We start from the raw sequence: 18363 nt of genomic DNA on the forward strand, positions 1-18363 counted from the left end.
GCATTTGAGTTTTCAGTCCGTGCAGTCTTACAAAACGGATAAGCAAAGCTATGTGTTCTAAGATGAACTATAACTACTGCAACTGGTGGGTCATCAGCAAGGCAGACAAATCAGCGGAATAACCAAGACCTTTGCTTTTAAAATCTAATATATCTATTTGATGGTTCTGATAATTTTATGCTGATTTAACATTCATTTGTAACTAGGAATATTGGGAGTAACTAGGATATCACCTAGGCAGCAATGTTCTTACAGAATAAAGATCCATTTGGTTCGATCTTGTTTCATCGTTAGTCTGCCAAAAGCTCTCACCTAGATAAATTATGCTATATTGCACAGGTGCAGCAATACTTCTACATAAGAATAAAAAATACCATCCCTAAACAAGGTTAATGCCTACAAATCACAAATGCTCTGCACATTGTGTGTTTGACAGTCTTTTTTTAATGGGTTATTTCAGGTTTCTTTGTTTTGTGGCTGCCTGTAAGGAGACAAAACTCAAAGTTGCATACTTTGATAATAAATGTGATAATAAACTTTGAACAGGTGCAAAGAATTGGAAATTGATGATGTAAATTGGATTCTATGTGACTCACTTGCTACAAGTACTTTTTGGGTTACACATAATTATTTGGAACTACTACAATGCTTCCATCAAGTCAGCTGTTTTCAGAGGAAGATCAGAAGAAGCACAGCCAGCATTATTGACATCATTCCTTAGGATTTTTATGAAGCATAAACCCAACAGAAGTACTTCTCTTCGAGTTTTCGTGAATTTATACATTAAACCATGCTCTGGTTAAGACTGATCCCTTAATCCACATCAAAACAAAATAATGTCTGATAGCGATATAAATGCTGCTTTGGGACCTTGCTGTATGTAAGATGGCACCAACATAACACGTGTGGAGCCAGAAGAGCCAACATACTTGACCACTGTTATACCACCATCAAGAATATGCTTACCATGCCAACCCATGCCCACACTTTGGAAAGTCCGATCATCTGCCTGTACTTCTACTCCTGGCATACAGACAGAGACTGAAGACCACAGAACCATTGGTGTGAACCAAGAAGGTATGGTCAAGGGAGGGGGAGGAGCACTTACAGGATTGCTTTGAGTGGGTGGACTAGTCACCCACTCAGGGATATTCAGGGATTTATCTTCGGGGATTTATATTCAGGGATTTATCTTCGAATCTGGTTGAATATGCCACAGTTGTCAACAGCACCATCAAGACCTGTGTAGGTCTATCTATTGTGGATGCAATCTCATTGGCTCTCCACTTGGCCTTGGATCACCTGAGCAACATCAGGCTGCTATTTGTTGATTACAGCTCAGCATTCAAACCATCAGTCCCTCAGTACTAATCAACAAGCTCGAAAACCTGGGCCACTGTCCCTCTTTCTGCATCTGGATCCTTGACTTCCTCCTCACTGACAGTTACACTGGTGCACCTCAAGGATTCATGTTTAGTCCATTGCCCAATTCTCTCCACACCCATGACTGGGTGGCTAAGTAGAATTCAAACACCATCTCTAAATTTGACGGCGACACAACTAATGCTGGCAGAATTTCAGATAGCAACAAGGAGTGAACAGGAGATAAATCAGCTGGTTGAGTGGTGTCACAGCAACAGCCTTGCACACAATACCAGTAAGACCAAGGAATTGATTGTGGACTTCAGGAAGTGAAAGTCGAAAGAACACACACCAGTCCTCATTGACGCATCAGCATGCGAAAGGGCGAGTTATTTTCAACTTCCTGGTTGTCAATATCTCTGAAGATCTACCTGGGTCTAACATGATGTTACACTTATAAAGAAGGCTCTACAGTGACTAAATTTCTTCAGGAGTTTGAAGAAACTTGGTATGACACCAAAGACTCTCGCAGATTTCTACAGATGTACCATGGAGAGCATTCTAACTGGTTGCATCACCGTCCAGTACGGAGGGGCCACTGCACAGGATCAGAAAAAGCTGAAGAAAGTTGTAAACTCTGCCATCTCCATCGTGGGCACTAACCTCCTCACCATCATGGACGTCCTCAAAAGGCAATGCCTCGAAAAGGCAGCATTCATCATTAAGGACCCCTACTACCCAGGAGATATCTTCTCATTGCTACCATCAAGGAGGAGGTACAGAAGCCTGAAGACACTCAATGTTTTACTAACAGCTTCTTCCCCTTTGCCATGAGGTTTCTGAATGGACAATAAACCCATCTACACTCCCTCAATATTTATTTTTTTCTTTTTTGCTCTCTTCTTGCACTAATTTAATTTAATGTTTATATTTTTGTAATAGATACCTTTTTATGCTTATTTATTGAAATGTAATGCTGCCGAGAAACAACAAATTTCACGATACATGCCCGTGATATTAACCCAGATTCTGATTGCTGTGTGCAAATTGCCTGCTGCCTCACATCAGTGGTTACACTATTGACACACTTCATTGACTGAGTAGCATGCTGTGACCTTGCATTGGTGAAAAATGCTACAGAGACGTACATTTTTCTTCAGAGCTGAGTGCTCATCATCCCAATACAATTGCACAGCTGAGAAAAATTTTAAGCCCATTTGCAGTTGCCAGAACAGTTTATTCTTCTTTCCACTTAAAGTGAAGTTATTTCATAATTTACATATAAAATATTTGATGTCACAAACATAAAAATAGTTTTCTTCTTACTGTACCTTTCTACCAATCCTCTGGAAAACCTACAGGCTTGGTCGTGCTGACACCCCTCTTTATAGACATTATCACCTCCACTTATTTTCTCATACTCCATCACATTATATCTTTACCCCAATATAAACACCCCTGTGCAAGGCAACACTGGGTAAGTACTCCCAATCCAAGGTAAAGTAGGTAATCACAACCAGTCTGGAGCTAAATTGAGTAAACAGGCCAAAACACAAACCAATAGCTTTGATTTGCTTGGCCTGAATTTACACCTATTTATCTAATTTAGAGATTGTAACTACACTTGGTCTGGAGTGAACCTCCTTTGCAGATTATATTAAAATAGGTGGTGTTGTATAGAAGACCATGGAAAATAATAGGTTATGCCCAACTAGGTGTGTAGACTGAGGATTGCCAAATGCTTTCAATTCAGATAAAGGTGAGGCATTGCACTCTGGAAGATCAAACGATGGAGTTCTAACAATAAATGGTAGGGCCTTGGGAAGTATAATGGAACAGACACACCCACAAGTGCAAGTAGTAGCTCACTGAGAGCAACATCACAGTAAGAGAAGGTGGTGAAGAAGCCACTTGGAGCATGGTCCTTCATCAGAGTCAGGCACTGAACATTGGAGTTTGGAGGTTAGGCTGCAGATATACAAGACATTGGTGAAGAATTACTATGTCACCACAATGTTGTCCAGACTTGGGGGCCTGAGTTACAAGGACAGCTTACATAGATTGGGACTTTATTTCCTGGAACATGGGCAATTGACAGGTGACCCAATAGAGGCATACAAGATATTGAGAGTCATAGACAGGATAAAAAGTCATTTTTCTAAGGAAGGTTGCTAAAGCCTAGAGGGAATAGGGGTAAGAGATTTAAAAGGGACATCAGAGGCAACTTCTTCCTGCAAAGGGTAGTGTACCTTTGGAATGAGCTGCCAGAAACAGCAGTTGAGGCAGGCACATAAGCAGCGTTTAAAAGCCATTTAGGTATGTACATAGATAGGAGAGGTTTAGAGGGCTGTGTGCCAAACGTAGCTAGATGGGACTAACTCACTGTGCAACGGCTGGCATGGATGAGTTGGACAGAAGGTTCTGTTTCCAGGCTGCATGACTTTGTAACTACACATGAACTGACAACAACCTGAGCACATAACCAGGATTAGGCCTAAATTAGGGAAATGCATCACAAAAAGTGAGTAAATGCCCCTTGACTTGTGTTAGAAACACAGAAAACCTACAATACAGGCCCTTCAGCCCACAAAGCTGTGCTAAACATGTCCTTACCTTAGAAATTACCTAGGGTTACCCATAGCCCTCTAGTTTTCTGAGCTCCATGTACCTGTCCAGGAGTCTCTTAAAAGACCCTATTGTATCCACCTCCACCACCGTCGCCGACAGCCCATTCCACACACTCACCCTCTGCACCTTTTCTATGGTTTCCACATCCTTCCTGTACTGAGGCGAATAAAACTGAGTTGATAAAGCCAAAATATATTTTAGACCCAGTAACCAATCTAGTCTGGCCAGGCTAAATACACTGAGACAGAAGTTAGGTGGGATAAATACACAAACTGCGTTTTGAATATGAAAAACCCAGATTGAAGATAAGCCAGGTATATCACCCAAACTTGGGATAAACTTGGTGAAAACAAGTTAATCCAACATTAAGAACAGATGCAAAATTTGGAAATCAACAATGTAAACTAGATTCACTGCGATTCACATGCTTTCATTGATCACAACGATAAATAAGTGTAAGAAATACCAACAATCAGCCTTTCACCTCTCTGTCTCAAAACCTGCCCTGAATGGTTCCAGATTATCAGCTCTCATTTGTTGTTAGTGGTTAGCTTGGTGTCCTTATCCAAGATGTCTAGGCCTCAGATATTGGCATTTACTCCATGAACCTCTTCATTGCTCTCTTCCTTCAAAACACTTTTGGTTCCCTGTCCAATGCATTGGCAAAGAATGTGTTCAAAAGCCCCAAAATGAAAGTGAATAATGACATCAGTAACAACACTATAATGATCCATGGCTGTGACTGCAAATGTCATATCTACTGTAGCATTTTTGATACATACAGTAGTGTGCAAAGGTCTAAGGCATAGATATATGTATATATAGGACCTAGGTAGGAAAAGAGAGGAGGTCCTGAAAACAGACTACAGGGAGTTAGGAAGGAAGTTGAGAAACAGGACTTCAAAGGTAGTAATCTCGGGATTATTGCCTGTGCCACGCGACAGTGAGTATAGGAATAGAATGAGGTGCAGGATAAATGTGTGGCTGAGAGATTGGCGCAGAGGGCAGGGATTCAGATTTCTGGATCATTGGGACCTCTTTTAGGACAGGCGTGACCTGTACAAAAAGGACGGGTTGCACTTGAATCCCAGGGCTCCAATATCCTTGGGCGGGGGGGGGGGGGGGGGGGGAGGTTTGCAATGGCTATTGCAGAGAGTTTAAACTAGAATTGCTAGGGGGGTGGGAACTGAAATGAAGAGACGGAGCAAGAGGTGGTTGGCTCACAAATAGAAAAAGCTTTGGAGACAGTGCGAGAGAGAGGATAGGCAGGTGATAGAGACCAGTGGTTTGAGGTGTGACTGTTTTAATGCAAGGAGTATTATAAATAAAGCGGATGAGCTTAGAGTGTGGATCAGTACTTGGAGCCATTACAGAGACTTGGATGGCTCAGGGGCAGGAATGGTTACTTTGACTGCCAGGCGTTAGATGTTTCAGAAGGGACAGTGGGGGAGGCAAAAGAGGTGGGGGTGTGACACTGCTGATCAGAGATAGTGTCACGGCTGCAGAAAAGGAGGAAGATGTGGAAGAATTGTCTACGGAGTCTCTGTGGTGGAAGTTAGGAACATGAAGGGGTCAGTAACTCTATCAGGTGTTTTTTATAGACCACCCAGTAGTAACAGGGACATCGAGAAGCAGATAGGGAGACAGATTCTGGAAAGGTGTAATAATAGGGTTGTTGTGGTGGGAGATTTTAATTTCCCAAATATTGATTGACATCTCCCTAGAGCGAGGGGTTCAGATGGGGTGGAGTTAGTTAGGTGTGTTCAGGAAGCATTCTTGACACAATATGTAGATAAGCCTACAAGAGGAGAGGCTGTACTTGATCTGGTATTGGGAAATGAACCTGGTCAGGTGTCAGATCTCTCAGTGGGAGAGCATTTTGGAGATAGTGATCATAATTCTATCTCCTTTACCATAGCATTGGAGAGGGATAGGAACAGACAAATTAGGAAAGTGTTTAATTGGAGTAAGGGGAAATATGAGGCTATCAGGCAGGAACCTGGAAACATAAATTGGAAACAGATGTTCTCAGGGAAACATATGGAAGAAATGTGACAAATGTTAAGGGGATATTTGCGTAGTGTTCTGCATAGGTACGTTCCAATGAGACAGGGAAAGGATGCTAGGGTGCAGGAAACATGGTGAACAAAGGCTGTTGTAAATCCAGTCAAGAAGAAAAGCTTACGAAAGGTTCAAAAAACTAGGTAATGTTAGAGATCTGGAAGATGATAAGGCTAGCAGGATGGAGCTGAAAAATGAAATTAGGAGAGCCAGAAGGGGCCATGAGAAGGCCTGGGTGGACAGGATTAAGGAAAACCCCAAGGCATTCTATAAGTATGTGAAGAGTAAGAGGATAAGACGTAAGAGGATAAGACTTAAGAGAATAGGACCAATCAAGTGTGATAGAGGAAAAGTGTGTATGGAACTGGAGGAGACAGCAGAGGTACTTAATGAATACTTTGCTTCGGTATTCACTACGGAAAAGGATCTTGGCGATTGTAGGGATGACTTACAGCAGACTGAAAAGCTTGAGCATGTAAATATTAAGGAAGGGGATGTGCTGGAGGTTTTGGAAAGCATCAAGTTGGTTAAGTCACCGGGACCAGACGAGATGTACCCCAGGCTACGGCGGGAGGTGAGGGAGGAGATTGCTGAGCCTCTTGCAATGATCTTTGCATCATCAATGGGGACGAGAGAGGTTCCGGAGGATTGGAGGGTTGCAGATGTTGTTCCCTTATTCAAGAAAGAGAGTAGAGATAGCCCAGTAAATTATAGATTAGTGAGTCTTACTTCAGAGGTTGGTAAATTGATGGAGACGATCCTGAGAGGCAGGATTTATGAACATTTGGAGAGGCATAATATGATTAGGAATAGTCAGCATGGTTTTGTCAAAGGCAGGTCGTGCCTTACGAGCCGGATTGAATTTTTTGAGAACGTGACTGAACACATTGATGAAGGTAGAGCAGTAGATGTAGTGTATATGGATTTCAGCAAGGCATTTGATAAGGTACTCCATGCAAGGTTTATTGAGAAAGTAAGGAGGAATGTGATCCAAAGGGACATTGCTTTGTGGATCCAGAACTGGCTTGCCCACAGAAGGCAAAGTGTGGTTGTAGATGGGTCATATTCTGCAGGGAGGTCGGTGACCTGTGGTGTCCCTCAGGGATCTGTTCTGGGACCATTACTCTTCGTGATTCTTATAAATGACCTGGATGAGGAAGTGGCGGGATGGGCTAGTACATCTGCTGATGACACAAAGGTTGGGGCTGTTGTGGACAATGTGGAGGGCTGTTAGAGGTTACAGCGGGACATTGATAGGATGCAAAATTAGGCTGAGAAGTGCCAGAGTTCAACCCAGATAAGTGTGAGGTGGTTCATTTTGGTAGGTCAAATATCATGGCAGAATATAGCATTAATGGTAAGACTCTTGGCAGTGTGGAGGATCAGAGGGATCTTAGGGTCCAAGTCCACAGGACACTCAAAGCTGCTGCGCAGGTTGACTCTGTGGTTAAGAAGGTGTATGGTGCATTGGCCTTCATCAATCCTGGGATTGAGTTTGAGAGCCGAGAGGTAATGCTGCAGCTATACAGGATCCTGGTCAGACCCCACTTGGAGGACTGTGCTCAGTTCTGGTCACATCACCACAGGAAGGATATGGAAACTATAGAAAGGGTGCAGAGGAGAATTACAAGGATGTTGCCTGGATTGGAGAGCATGCCTTGTGAGAACAGGTTGAGTGAACTCAGCCTTTTCTCCTTGGAGCGACGGAGGATGAGTGGTGACCTGATAAAGGCGTACAAGATGATGAGAGGCTTTTTCCCAGGGCTGAAGTGGCTAGCACGAGAGGGCAGTTTTAAAGTGCTTGGAAGTAGGTACAGAGGAGATGTCAGGGCAAAGTTTTTTATTTTATGCAGAGAGTGGTGAGTGCATGGAATGGGCTGCCGACGATGGTGGTGGAGGTGGATACGATAGGGTCTTTTAAGAGACTCCTGGATAGGTACACGGTGCTTAGAAAAATAGAGGGCTATGGGTAACCCTAGGTAATGTCTCAGATCAGGACAAGTTTGGCACAGCTTTGTGGGCCGAAGGGCCTGTATTGTGCTGTAGGTTTTCTATCTTTCTATATATAACTAGGATGCCTAAGACTTTTGCACAGTACTGTAGTAATCTTACGTATTGCATTGTATTGCTGCTGTAGCAGCAAAAAAATAAGCAAATTTCGTGGTAGATGTGAGTAATGATAAACCTGATTCTGATACGGGTCTCTATTGTGGACTGAGAGTGGGAAGGGGGCAGGGAGAGGGGAATTATAGTTGGGAAAACAGGAAGGGAGAGGGAGGAAGCAGGAAACACTAGAAAGACATTCTGTAATGATCAATAAACCAATTGTTTGGAATCAAATTACCTTGTCTGCTGTCTCAGGGCTGGGTGTCTGCTCCCATGTCACCACCTGCACTGGCACTCTTTCTGTGCCACCTAGCCCACACTCCTCCCAAGGCACTCCACCCTCGCCATTCCCAACATCTCTTCCTCCCGCCAGATTGATAAACTTGCTCTCTGCTCCACATTGACAAATACAGTATTATGTAAGTCTTAGGCACCCTAATTATATATACCGTATGTGACTCAGACTTTTGTACAGTGTTGTAGATTTAAAGAACAATGTATTATAAAGCCTGTGTATCTTCAGAGAACAATTCTGTATATAAATTATGTTATATCAAATATTAGCCTTAAAATTTAATCCCCGAAAATGCAGAGAATGACCATGGTACAGGGTTGAACACTGTTACCAAGAACTTGTACTTGTATAGCAATTACAACAGTACAAAACATCTTAAAGCTCATGTGAGGTGGCCTATGAGCTGAAGAAAAATATAGAGCTAGGGACAATAGGACAGGTGATTAAAATACATTAAATAGAAGAGGAAACGAAAGATTTTGAGAGAAATTACTGAAGCAAAGGCCAAACAGAAAGTTTACAAAATTCTCTTTCAATAGTTTATAAAGAAAAGGCATGCGTTTTAAGTTAAAACAGAATATTTCACATTTGATCTACTCCTTATAAGAGCATCTCCTCAATCACTGTAACATCATTGACATAGGGAGAATCCAGTAGAAATCAAGATGACAAGGAAATTTCACAAAGGTGATAGCAAGAGGTTGCTTTCTCTTCCTGACATGGTCATACAAAATGCATACATCTGAGTTCTTAGTTGATGTAAAGTCTATGTGCTGGTAATACTTACAGTCTCTCCAGCTCCTTTAGATCCTGGAAAGCTCCCCTCTCAATAGTAGTTATTTGGTTTTCCATGAGCTGTCTGTGGTGCAGATGACAGAAAATTGAAGCCATGACATCTTAATGTAATAAATAAGCAGACAGCCATTAACACCTCGAATAACTGCATTTCAAACATTAGCAGCAGACTATAGGCCAGCTTGTCTTTTTTCACAGTGTATCTGCCCAAGTTTGAGATTTCACATCCAATTTGCTCTGCCTGCTATACTGACACATGAAACCCGTCCAATTATGTGTACAGAACTGATAGTATGGAGTGGGGGAAGGGAAACGTCCTATCACCAGTAAAATAGGTTTTCAAACATTCCTGGTAACATGCTTTGGACAAAGCCAAGAAGTAAAAAAGAGTGAAACTAAACTATTTAGTTACAGTGTCTGGAAAACAGGGACAGGCTACATCAGGAGCTTTTATGTCGATTGTGTTCTAGAATGACCAGCTCACCGAAACTTAGATTAATAGAAACTGCATGCAGTTTCTACTATGATGTTTCTAAGGATTTTCACCTGGATAATAGGCAACTTAGAAAGTTTTTGTTTCACCCATATGTTTATGTTCAAGTATATGACTGAGACTAGCTACATTAATATTTGTGATTTAAGCAAGAATATTGTTCAGATCTTTGAGACTGCACTGAAAGTACAATACTGAAGCTATTTGCTGAGTGGAATTTTGTCCTACTTCTCTAAAACTGGGGTATTCTATTATTCATTACACTAACCACTGCAACAAAAAATGTAAAATATAGGCTTAGTGTGGGCCACTTGAGCTTGCCAAGTGTGCTGTCACGCTTAATATTAAATCATCAAAATAGCAAGCAGCTGAATCGTGTTTTCTCGAAGTAGGGTTTTTTTTGCATGATGCAAGTCCCCATCATAATCCATATAACTCAGCAGGGTTAAAAATGTTGGGGTCCAGAGCTTTGGGATATAGCCATTGTAGTCTCAACTGTGTGCTAATTCATACAACGACTTGCTCTTGCACTTCATTCACAAGGGATTATTAAAAGTTGCATTAAACGTCAAGCTGTAGTTTATAAAAAATGAAACACTGATGGTAGAAATGGAACAGCTGGAGTAAAAAGTAGCAGAAATGTAATCAGAGACTGCGCAACAGAAAGATCTGGACTTACAGAACTCGCATATGTCTTAATCCAGAAAAAGCTGATTTGGTGATCCTTGTGATGTTGTTCCCGTTCAAATCCCTGAAAAGAAACAATGTCAAAGTGGCTGACAATGAAGCAAGGGAAGACAACACGACAGGCTCATTATCATGTGCTGAAGCGTAACCAAGTGTGAAAAGCAGAGGCCAAATCTGGGCCCAGTTATTGATACTTCACTCGGTGACACTTGAGCCATTTTTAGGTTTGTCTGGAACAGTGAGGAGACCAGGCCGTGTCTGGTCCCCCACACGCCCCTTCCCCAAGGAAAAAAAAACACGCGCACACCAGAAAGGGGACAAAAACGAGTTGAAAATATTTGCCCAGCAGGGCATTTCCTGCGCACACAAAATAAAAGAGGCTATATGTAGCGACGGCAGAACATTTAGCACAGTGGAAGAAACTCTGAAATAGTGAAATTTCCATCAAAAGACCCGGCGATTATAACGGGCTTCACTATCGGTGTCACTTTGGAGACATCACTTGTCTGACTGAGCAAGAGACAAGAGCAGCGGTTCAGAAGAGCCTTTTCACGTTTTGTGGGGAAACTGAGGTGAGCAAAGGTGCAAGAGGAATGGGTTGGCGCGTTTCAGAATGTGGGAACAACATGGCTGGAGATGCATATTAATCTGAATCATCATCAACTGACAAGCACTGGGATAAACCTGCCTGAAGCTTAATAAGTGAAAGGAAAAGACTAAACTATTAGCAGTGTCCATCTCCCATTAAAGGGAATTACCATTTGCTGCATTCCGTACTTATATAGAATTATAATTAATTTATAAGAGAAACTTTATAGGGAGATGGTCGCTTGCATTTTTATTAAATGTACGCGGAATTTGGGAAACAGGAAATGCAGAAACCCTGACTGTCATAGAGGATTTCAAACAAAAAAAAAATCAGTATTCATGGAAAAGTGTGTGTGGCTTTCTGCTGCGCGCAAATGTAGACTCTGACAGCACAGCAAGCCCTTGAAATTTAATCCCATCAAGCATCTGAGACCACTTACACACTCGCTAACTAAGCTCAATAAGTGTACAGTTCTTTCAAACCTACTCAGAGACTGGAACAGGACGCGTAGACTTGCACAGGACACACCGCTGAACAATCAAAGTGAAATCCCATCGGCAGTAACTGGGGGGCGGGGAGCGGGGAATGGGCGGCATGGAGCCGCAACTACAGGAGTTGTACCCGGGCCGCACTCTTCCCTTCTGTAATCTGCTGCAAGATATTTTATTTTTGGAACAGACTTGAGATGTTTCCCGATCTGCCATTCAAAATGAAATGCTGAGCAAGTTCGGATGTCCACGAAACAATTTCACAGCCTCTAAGAAATTCTTTTAACCGCATCATGGAAATAGGTTCTGTTAGCAATTGAAATTGTACAGTTTCGGGTGATTATTTCAGCCAGTAGGGTAATAAAGCGAAATCGGGGATTAATCAAAACCTTTTTCCCGGCTGCCAAATTATTCTACAAAACGAGGCGGTTAGCAAGTAATAAACCCATTTTCAAAGTGCTTTCAGGATTGCAATTGGCTCTCATTCTATTCATCTTCCAGGTGTTTGACTGTGGATCAAACAGACCAATTCATGATCCCCCTTGCTCTCCGATTTTGCAAACTCCCAGTGTCTCTCAGACTGGCAGGTTCGAAGCGGCTTCAGGCGGTGTGCAAATCTGACACCGTGCAATGACAATATTTATACCCTCGCACGAATCAAAAATAGGCGCTTAAACCAAGATTCACCCGTAAATATTTGAACATGCCGGCTCGATTGACCCTTGCTGGGTACGATTGTCTCCTGCATTAAACGTGACACGTAAGTCGAGTCAGTTTCACACGGTCAAAGGGACAGACATGCATCTCCACACCTACCCTCTGCACCACAGTCAATCAGAACGGAAAATGGCCAAACGCCACTCTCCGTGGACTATGTCAATAATGGCGAAATTCAGAAACGAAAGCTACATGTGGCAGGGATATAGTGTTATAAACGCAATGAAGACATTGGAAGAGAAAAAGGCTAGGAAGGGTTGCTGCCGGGGGTTTGTACTTACAGTCTCTCGGTATTCCTGGGGATGCTTTTAGGAACGGAGCGCAGCCCCAGTCCGTGGCAGTCCACAGCCGTCCCAGCGCAGGTACAGCGATTCGGGCAAACTTGGCCAGCAACTTCTTCCCAAGTACTCGTCCCGATCACAAGGAGAAACCACAGGAAAATCCCCCTAAATCCAAACCCACTTATCGCTGCCATCGGGAAGAGATAAACTTCGATTTTAAACAAAACGCACACACGAACAAGGAACGTTTCAAACGAAAGCCGAAGGTGGAGAAATACGAACGGTTCGTTTCAAATCCGCCTGCCGAGAGCCACCGACCTTCTCTCCAACTTTTTTTCTCTTTCTGTCCCAGTGCCTGGGTAGTCGTGTGTGCAGAGATTTGCAGAACGGCGGTTGCTACAATCCCCGCAAACTCACCGAGGCCAGTTCCCAGACAATAACACGTATCAACAGCGCCTTTTCTATCACCACCATAGGAGGCTCCGGGTTGTGAACGAATGCAGCCAAACCAAATGAATTATCTTGTCACCGAATAGCTTCGGATCGTTCGACCACAACAGCCTGGATGATTCAACAGACGGCGCCGCATACAACGCCAGATATTGATTTCCTCTCAAGCATCCATCAAGCTGTCACTGACAGTCATGAGAATCACTGAGGGTTGGCTGGGGGAAGATCATTCTCGCCCTATTCAAGCACACCAGCTTTTGGCTATCACCGTGTTTAGAATTGCTTAAAGTCCTGATAACCTGCTCTTTTTTTTTCTTCTTTTAAAGTCCGGGTCCCAAGTACAATAAACAAGAAGTTCTTTTTTTTTCTGCCTCTCCAAGAAGCTGATTGAAACCAAAATTTGGCTTTCTCTAGAAATCTCTTCGCTGTGCCCTAAACACCTGAAGGTAGGTGGGCAGTGAAACCAATGTTTGCATTGTTGCACTCTCAGCACCTATTTTTAGTTGCATCAGTCGCGACCGATGGTTGGTTTGGGTTTTGTTTTGTTGCTTTGACCCCCCCGGGTGTTAAAAGCGAGGATTAGAAGTAGCAGAGCAGCCGGGTGCTGTCACATGCTGCGAGTGAGCTGGTGCTGGTGCTGGTGCTGGTGCTGGTGCTGGATCTGCAGCCTCGCCTCCGCCGCCCATCTACCACACTCACAACGTTGCAACATTCGCCGGGCTCGGGCACGCGCTAATGTACCCGGGCCGCCGGCCCCGCCCCCTTCCTCGCCTTCCATCCTATTGGACCCCGTACGCCGGCTCATTTGCATACGGCGGAGACGCGATGCGGGCAACAATGGAGTGAATGGAGAGAAGTCCCAGCTACTGAATGGAGACCATGCGTGATTGGCACAAGGAGCGTTCATTAATCAAATAGTAATCAACTGGGTGTTTTTTTTCCGCTGTCTGTCGTGTTTACCCCTGCCTTTCCCTGTTCCATAACTGTTAAAACATGCGAAACACCTCTTCAGAATAAATGTGGTGAGCTAACAAGAAGTCCTGGAACGAGCGACAGTTCACTCTTGGTCATATTTCCGAAGCATGTTTCGTTGAGATTATTATTAATAGTTCCCCGCCCAATACAATTTAATCCTATTTTAGGTTCAGCTTCATTCTTTGGTAAGGCGCTGCTCAATTCTTTTTTTCTCAGTTTTCGAATGTGTTTTCCCCAAATAAATGAATGAATGTGACAACCCCATTCTTTTGTTTGCAAACAGCAGTCACGGACAACCTACGTCATTTTTCCAAGGGCGGTGCTGTGCATAAGTAACATAATGTTGTCTTGTCATGTAATTAACCTCTATCTGTTCGCAAAGAAAAGTAGGTTTAATAAAATTCTGTGTCCATTATTGTTAAATGCTGTATATGGCATGCAGATTCAGAACAAAAGATCGTGAACAAAACGCAAAACTTACAGATGTATAGAAGATATAGAGAATAACTGAACTGCGGGGAGAACTAGAAAACTCCGTGAACCTATTAGATTTAGTTAGAGGTTGAACTCAAAATTTAAGTTCTCTGACTTTTCATTTTCTTAATATACTGTAGATAATCTGCCAAAGTATTGCTGATTAAAATAAACTGCCTTCCTCTGTTTCTTGTAGGAGCTCTGCTCAACAACCTGTGTAATTTATATAATAAACTGATAGAGATTTGCTTTGAGTGCCAAATACAGGAGCAGACTTCAGAAGTGGAGTAACCTCTAATATAGCAAGTGTATTCTAATTCACTATTGAAAATTATTTCAATGCAGATAAAAACATAAAAAACTTTCAATGGCACAAAAAAAGAGATACACGTAAAGTTGAAACAGTGCCAACTCTGGTTGAATCGTGAAGTAATTTTGCATGGTTGCAGAGCACTGGAGTAAAAATCCAATTCATCAAAACAACAACTAAGAGTCATGGTAGGAATTTGCTGCTAGAGTTTGGATGGGAGATGCATTGGAGGCTCACAGGATAACTGTTCTCAGACAGTAACAGTCACATTCGTTTATTTGTCTATGCAAATACATCCTCAGGAGCATCTGAAAAATTGTGTTCTTCTAACCTCCATGGCTTTTTGTTATACCAGTATACTAAGTGAAGCGCACAATGAGTTCAACCTGATAATGAGGAGGTTCAGTGAGTAAAATGAAGTGGATGGATTTCTATAAAACTTTCCATAAAATGCAACATCCGATTGAAGCTAATAGAGGAAAGGGAGTTTAACTTGGGTATAAATATGATTAAAGAAAACAGGCACTTTCCACTGAGGTTAGGTGTCATTAGAGCTAGAGGTCAAAAGTTAAAGGTGAAATATTTAAGGGGAACTTGAGGGGGAAGTTCTTCACTTAAAGGATAGTGGAAGTGTAGAATAAGATGTCAGAAGAACTGGTAGATGTGTGTTCAATTACAACACTTGAAAGAAGTTTGGATAACTATGGCCCAGGTGTGGCTTGATGGGTCTAGGCAGAATAACAGTTTGACATGGACTAGATGGGCCAAAGGGCCTGTTTCTGTGCATTACTGCTCTGTGATTCTAGATAAATAGATAGAGATAACCTTTTCCCAGAGAAGTATCAAGATCCAAAGGTCAAACTTAAAGGTATTTGACAAACAAAATAGAAGTGACCACAGGAAAAAAATGCACTATTAATTAGGGTCTGGAAGTACAGCTGTGGGGGGTTGTAGAGATTGATGAAATCATAGCATTCAGTAGGAAGAAACATCTGAAAGTAAAGAATTTGCAGAGCTTGTGGTGTGGGACTGATTGGACAGGTGCCTCACAGAAGTACTGTAGTTCTAACTCAGGAGGCAAATTGCAACCATTCTCTGATTCTGTGGTTGGATTAGACTCCCAAATTTCAAAATAAAAAGATATTACTTGACCTCAGAGCTGTGGGAATTCAAGTTAAAACGTGGGATGGGCAGCAAATTGGCTGAGGGTACAAAATATCATGTGCATACTAAATATTATATTTTGGAATGTGTAGAAGATAGCAGTTGTAGTTTCCCAGTTACTGCTGCCTTTGGCAGCTTGTGTTTTAAATTTATTACCACAACTTAGATTCAGAAATTCAATGCACATTCTTAAGATTTCCATACTATGATTGCTCAAAGGGCAGGGCTCCATTATGATGGAACAAATTACCTCAAGTAGGCAAGCAGGCAGAACGGTAGTTTATAAAATATAATGGGACAAATGCAAATCCTTTAACATGTCTACCATTTCCAGGCACCATATTTACTTTATGTACAGCAGTGCATATACGTACATCAATAAAGACAATGGAACCATGAATTAAATTCACCAAAACATTCGAATACAAGTTATGTTCTAACAACATAGAACCCTGTTCAGATCTCATACAGTGAATTATGTCCAATTCTAGCAATCAATCAATTGAGAGATATCTAAAGACATACAGCAGTATAGATGAGAATGATGAGGCCGCTGTGCTATATACTATATACTGTGCTATATACTCATTTAACTTAGCATTATTCATAGCCTCAGGATGTCTCTAAGTACATAAAGTAAATGAAGAATTTCTGAAGTATAATCACTGATGTTTTGTAAGAAAAACAGCAAGCAGCACGCAGCAAGTACCCACCACACTGTGACAATAACCAGGTCATCTGTTGTATTGATGTCAAATCCAGCATCAATATTTACCAGGAGGAAAGATATTTGGGCTGTTGATGTTCAAAAAAGAGGCATCTGTGAGATGATCATGTTGTGGTATAAAACATAATACAAGGAAAGAAGTAGAGCTGGGGAGAGAAAAACAAATTGTAAAGGTTAAATTCAGAATTGAACTCAGGAAAATCTCCTTTACCCAGAGTGAATAGATTTCAAGTCGGAACTGATGATCAAAACAAAATGCACTGAGGAACTCTGCCAGGTATGTCATTTTATAATTTCCAAGTGAAAGCAGAAGAGACAGAAATATCAGGAAAAATACAGGTTTCATTGCTGTGTGACTATAATCTGAAGTGCCAGTGGATGATAGCCACATGCCAGCAATCAGTAACACTACAATAATCTAAACACTCCTTTACTCAAAGACTTCTGATCAGGTCTCAGGCACAGTAACTCCTGGTCTGCAACCAGAATTTTTGTTTAGCGTTGTTCTAATTGGTTTCCAATAACTCCATCTCCTGCCTTTCATTAACTGAGTCGTTCTGGGATTTAGCATGAAAAAAATAATGTTATACAGTCATCAAAATAGGTAGCACTGGCATGGTAGTACAAGGATGTAATAATAACCGTTGTAGAACATAATTTTATACTGGTGAAAATCAGACTGCTTGCATTCATCAAATATTTGAGTGTGCAATATTTTCTGAATGGAAAAATCTGCATAGATTCAATAGAATAGCATCAGTTAATTTCTATAACTAGAATTTATGTGGTCAAATGTACTTCACACAACTACTGATATTTTATGATTTTAGACAATAAAATGTTTTTCTCAAAATATAAAAGTTCAAGTTCCATATAAATTCTCTGAAAATAACGTTATAGGATGAAAAAATATTCCCTATGTGCTTTTCTGACTTAAATCTTGCACAATTACAAAATGTTGATAGGCAACCAAAATGTAGTTGGCATGCGTTACTCAAGTGGACATTATTCATCGAAAATCAGATTTGATCATTTTAATACCTGCCAATAACTCGATGGACCACAGTAACTTAAGTAAACCATCTGCTTTGCAAAATTATTGGACTTCCATACAAAGGCCTTAAGTCAGGGGTTTCCAGCCTTTTTTATGCCATTGACCCCTATCATTAACTGAGGTGTCCTTGGACAGCAGGTTGGAAACCCCTGCCTTAAATCATGCTGTAACACATCATTGTTATACACCTGGATCCATCTTGATGTGAAGTGATGTTCCAATGATCTACCATGAGTTTCCCCCAGCATACATGCTTTTTTCAACAGTACAGATACTTTAATATATACCCAAAAAGCTAGTTATCTGTGGACTTTCCACAGTCTAGTGTTTACTGCATTGAGATTTAATGACCCAAAAAGCAACTACCATTTACTATTTATTTTTAATACTTTCTATGTTGTAAGCTATGGGGATAAGAAAGAAAAATGTGTGGTAAGTTTTTTTACAGGAAGTCATTATTTTAATGAGAGTGTATGATATCAAAAGCATAGGTATATTAATTTTGCTACTGTGTCCATGTCTGCTTCTGTGAAAATATGTGATCTGTGTGCATGTGTGCCTCAGGATATATACAAAGCTGTGCGTGTTTGTGAATGTCAGACCATTTGCCCATTTCTGTCCATACGTATGCATAGGAATGTGAAAAGCCAAGATCAGCAATAAAATTTTGGGTTTGCTTTGTGTTGTGAATGAGATGAGGGACAAAA

The 18363-nt window shown here is 41.6% G+C and overlaps 1 protein-coding gene across 7 annotated transcripts in view; it reads right to left on the reverse strand.

The window, feature by feature from the left end:
• The window catches only part of slit2 (slit homolog 2 (Drosophila)), a 421836-nt gene extending 408216 nt beyond the window's left edge, over window positions 1-13620 (reverse strand). For 6 of the 7 annotated variants that reach the window (XM_073064928.1, XM_073064925.1, XM_073064926.1 and 3 more), the window contains exons 1-3: window positions 12503-13619; window positions 10420-10491; window positions 9240-9311 (exon numbers count right to left, since the gene is read on the reverse strand). In XM_073064928.1, the coding sequence (XP_072921029.1) occupies window positions 9240-9311; window positions 10420-10491; window positions 12503-12696 (338 nt within the window). In that variant the 5' untranslated portion in view covers window positions 12697-13619. Of the gene's footprint in view, window positions 1-9239; window positions 9312-10419; window positions 10492-12502 lie in introns of all 7 variants that reach the window. The other variant, XM_073064927.1, reaches the window with a different exon arrangement.
• Window positions 13621-18363: the final 4743 nt, after the last annotated feature.

Source organism: Hemitrygon akajei, chromosome 13 (genome assembly GCF_048418815.1).
Source record: "Hemitrygon akajei chromosome 13, sHemAka1.3, whole genome shotgun sequence".
NCBI lineage: Eukaryota > Metazoa > Chordata > Chondrichthyes > Myliobatiformes > Dasyatidae > Hemitrygon > Hemitrygon akajei.